The 4,381-nt window shown below is 44.4% G+C and overlaps 1 protein-coding gene across 1 annotated transcript in view; it reads left to right on the top strand.

Annotated features, from left to right (window-relative positions):
• The first annotated feature begins 2,097 nt into the window (after window positions 1–2,097).
• ryr2a (ryanodine receptor 2a (cardiac)) overlaps window positions 2,098–4,381 on the top strand; it is a 194,809-nt gene continuing 192,525 nt past the window's right edge. The window contains exon 1 of the mRNA XM_088933768.1: window positions 2,098–2,201. Coding sequence (XP_088789894.1) covers window positions 2,154–2,201 — 48 coding nt within the window. The 5' untranslated portion in view covers window positions 2,098–2,153. The remainder of the gene's footprint in view (window positions 2,202–4,381) is intronic.

The raw sequence follows: 4,381 nt of genomic DNA, 5'->3' as shown, positions 1-4,381 counted from the left end.
TGTCCACAGTGTGTATGCGTGGTGTTAATCTGTGGTTTAAATTGTCATTAGCACTTCTCAGTGGTCCCTATTTTTACCGGGACCTTTCTCACCCTTATTACAAGTTCTCATTCAATGAACTTGATACCACCCTAGTTTCGGATAGCTTTATATAAATTCCTGATTGGGTTAATGACTTTGACCTTTTTAATCTACAGTATACTGTATGTTTTAGCATTCAGTTATGTTCTGGATTTTGTAGAAAGGTGCTAAAAAGTTCTATAGATAAAAACGATCATAAAATAAGGTAAAATGCAGTGCTTATGCTAGGTTTCATTGCTCTTATTCTGATAAAGAATTGCACTGGTGTTGCCACCAGAACTTCATTTTTGCTTATTGTACGAATGTCTTGCCTTTAGACTATCCTTTAACCATCAAGAAGCGCGTTATTCCTCGTCAGCCTAGAGGCAACACAGTCCTATCGCAGAAGCAGAGAGTGTGAGGAACAAGTACACCCTGGGTGAGACACCAGTATGTAACAGGACACACCAATAACCGACACCTGTAAAATATCGATCCATTATCAGAAGGTCACTTATTCACCACAAGGGTTGCAGCAACGTAAAGTCTATCTTGCAAGCATCGGGCACAAAGCTGGACCACACCTGGAATGAAATGACGATCCGTCGAAGGACACAATCACAGGGACAATTCAGACTCGGCATGTCTTTGGAGTGCAGGAGGAAACGGGACCCCCAGACAGAGTGCATATGGGCCACGGAGAGACCCTGCAAACTCCCCACTCCGGGCTGGAATGGTAGAGGTGCGAGGCAGCAGTGCTAACAGCCATGATTTGTGAGGTGGCAGGTCTTGAGGGTGAGCCTGCAGACGCAGTAGGTGGTGGAGATGTTCCTTGTGTGCAGTCATGAATGATCCCTCTCCTGGCAGGTGCTCTGCTACTGTGCTTGAGACCACGTACCGAGTGTCATCTTTAACATGGCTACATACTGGAATATATACAGCCTATTCTTTAGTTGCAGTATTTACTACATAGCTAGGAGTGAACTGTCTGGGAAAAGGAATCACATTGAAAGTATCTGCTGCCTTCCACAGTCAGAAACCCAACTGCCAGGGTGGCCCAGGGGTGAGATACTCTCCAGGTCCGCAGATGTTTTTCCACGTATCTGCATCACTGACCTCGCTGTTGCTGTCAGAGCTGGAGAAATTCGAAAAAGAGAAGCTCTGGGAGGACCCTCGCTGCTTAAATGACAGGCATGAAGAAAGGCTCATGCTTGAGTGTGCTGTCGCAATATTAATAATAATTAATTGCTTACACTTATATAGCACTTTTCTGGACACTCCACTCAAAGCGCTTTACAATACCCAAATCCGTCACGTTCACATGCACTTAGAAAGATTAAAATAAAGTCGCTAGCCTTTTAATGAGAACCGAAGTTTTCTTAAAATCCCTTCTTGGGGTTGTCAGGATTACTGGCTGTATAGTAATGAAAAGTACGGTACATTAAACTATTTCAAACAATGGACCTTCGCTAAAATTTGTATCAGATGTAACTGATGTGGATGTGATGCAGTCCGTGAGCACTAGAGGCAGTTTGTAGGAGATCAGTCTTTCAGCACAAAAGGAAACAGCTACTTGATCTTCAGCACCAACTGTATACTGTAAGCGTTAGGGTATCTTGTTTTGAGGAATATAACGAAGCCATAGAAATAATGTTCCCGTGTAAATTATTCGGCAGAAATATGTGAAAGGCAAAAACATTTCTGGGACGGGGTTAAAGAGTTTCAGGTTCTTCCATGAATCCAATGATACTGCATATCATCAAATGTTACATCGCATTACTGTTATCGGGATTGAAGTGAAGCAGCATTGAAGAAAAACTCAAGAGACAGGCTGAGCAGCGCTCGGCAGCGCTGTAACTGGATATCGTTGCCACCCGGGAATTCTTCTGGAGAGCTTGCAGTGGCGCGGTGTTTCCCACTAGGGGGCGTAGCGGCCACAGTCTTACGCTCGGTTGTACACCTGCCCAGCTCCTCCCCTTGGAATTGCCTGCTATCCAATGGGATCGCAGTGTAACACATTCACTACACCGCTCCGGCATTCAACCTGCTGCCTGCTCCACAACTCCGTCCCGCTGTCTTAACCACGGGTAACCATGGCTGAAGGAGGGGAAGGCGAGGATGAAATCCAGTTCTTACGAACTGTAAGTACGAGCGATCTGTGATCCTTCACTGGGAGCATTGTGAGCGACTGCAAACTGCGGCATGGCATTTTTTTTTTTACTTCAGCGTTTAAATGCAGAAGGGAGTCACCGCTGTTTGCCGCTAGCAAGATACCTACAGTATGCCTCCTTATTGGTCTGTAGGGCTGGTATTGAAACGGTTAAGGTCTTTGGTGGATATGTCATTACAGAGCCAAGCCGATAAGTGTAAGCCTGTTAAAACTATTACGCGCCGAGGAACACGGGTTTTCAGGGTAGACCTGAATGCATTCATGAAATGTGCCGATAAAGTTGAGATTTCTGCTAGGCAAGAGCCGCAGTAAAGTGGGTTTCCCCCCCCCCCACATTATGTTGTCAGCGGGCTGTGGAGGAAAATAACTGCGGTTAAGGATGGTAGCGCAGACTGCGCTGGTAACCCCAGTTAATAACAGGTACAGAGGGGAGCGCTGGCCGTTTCCACTCTGTGCCTTCTGATGAGTGTTTCCCCTCCGGAGCCAAGTCTTCACTGCAGATGCATTCCCGAAAGCAGGGCTGTTATCGTCCTGCGAGGGGTGGAAGGAGTCTCGGTATTTGCCATATATAGTCAAAGTGGGGCTGTAGGCTACTCATCCAATTGAACCTTAAGAGAAAATGCCATTACTAAGCAGTTAGGACATCAGCTCTGGATTACCACACCCATAACATCCAATTCTGAATGGACCTCCCGTCCCCTGTGGTGTTTAGATAGGTGCGCTTGAAACATTAAAATACTGTAATGAACAGTAAATACTCGCTATAAGCCTTAGAACCAAACGATTACATGGGTTTCCACTAAGTTATATCAGTGAAACATGTTTTTTTTTAAAACAAGCTATAGGTTGAAGAGCTTTCCATTTGAAAATCACACTAATTGATTTATCTCAGTATTGCAGATCGATATCGGTTACCCACATTTCTAGAGGACTGGCGGCTATAGTTCTCAGCACCTCCTAGTTGTCATAAGTAGTTTTAAAATTTCCATTCCATAGGTAAGAGTGGTTGAAGCCGCAGTAGCCATTTTAAAGCTGGTTAAATCAGGGATGTCCCTCCCCCCTTCCTGCAGCGATATCCCTAATGCAGAATGTAAATGCTATATGGTTAAATCAATATCCCTTTCGGTTAGCTTGATTTTCTAGAATGGGAATTGATTTGGGTGTTCTTCCCAGCATATACGTATGCGTTTATTTGTTGTTTTTTCTTTGCATGTGTTAAACTAACATATCAATTGTCATGTTTGATATATAGCTATGCATTTAAGTGCGTTCTCGAAAACCGTGGGCGGTATTGTGGTTTTCTGAAACAGGGTAGTAACTATCTACAGTAGACTGGTGCTGAATCGGGGGTCGGAACATACTGTATCAACCAGTCTGTAACTGCAAGTCTGGTTTATTCGGAGGTCACTACAACCAAACCATGAATACAGCGCGACTAAGAATACTCGTAGTGATTCATCCTGTAGATGAAGTTGGGTGTTGTGGTAATGAGTCAGATAGCTGCCAGATCCCAGATTGGCGAACAGCGCAGCTCATCCTGACGCGAAGGCTCAGCCTGCTCGCGTGGTCCGTGTGGCTGCGCCAGGCGGAGCGCGCTCGGGGTGACACGCACAGTTGGCAATCCCACGCAAGGATTATGCACTAAGCGCCCTGTGGAGCCGCGCACTACACAGATGACCTTGAAAGGGGGTTTCTGGGTTACACAGCTCGCACCTCACGGAACACGCAAAACGCTGGGCATTCTGTTGAGGCTGCGGAAATGATGACTTTAGGAATGTAGAGACTCATTATTTCGGAGGAAATACGATGAATTTAGGAATAATAGAGCAAGCCATTAATACTCATTACAAAGGATATTATGACACATGCTTAATGGGTCTTAAAACGTTAAAGATAATAATTGGTAGTGCAGTCATTATTCACACTGGAAGTATAATGTATTAAAAAGGCTGAAGTCATAAATTGACGATTTATACAAGTAAAGATTTCCATTTTCCACTTTTTTTTAGGAAAATTGCATTTCATTTTTTAATTCGTTTGCTCAAATTATGTAAAACCAAAAGAATTACGTCGTAACCTTTTAAAAGTTATGGGGCAAAGCCCTGGCGCAAAAATTGATACTGGTTGATACCGATTTTCATTCAGGAAAGC

This window comes from Atractosteus spatula, chromosome 15 (genome assembly GCF_055471065.1).
Source record: "Atractosteus spatula isolate fAtrSpa1 chromosome 15, fAtrSpa1.hap1, whole genome shotgun sequence".
In the NCBI taxonomy this organism is placed as follows: domain Eukaryota; kingdom Metazoa; phylum Chordata; class Actinopteri; order Semionotiformes; family Lepisosteidae; genus Atractosteus; species Atractosteus spatula.
Note: the sequence above shows the minus strand (reverse complement) of the source record. Positions and strands in the feature narration are given on the sequence as shown.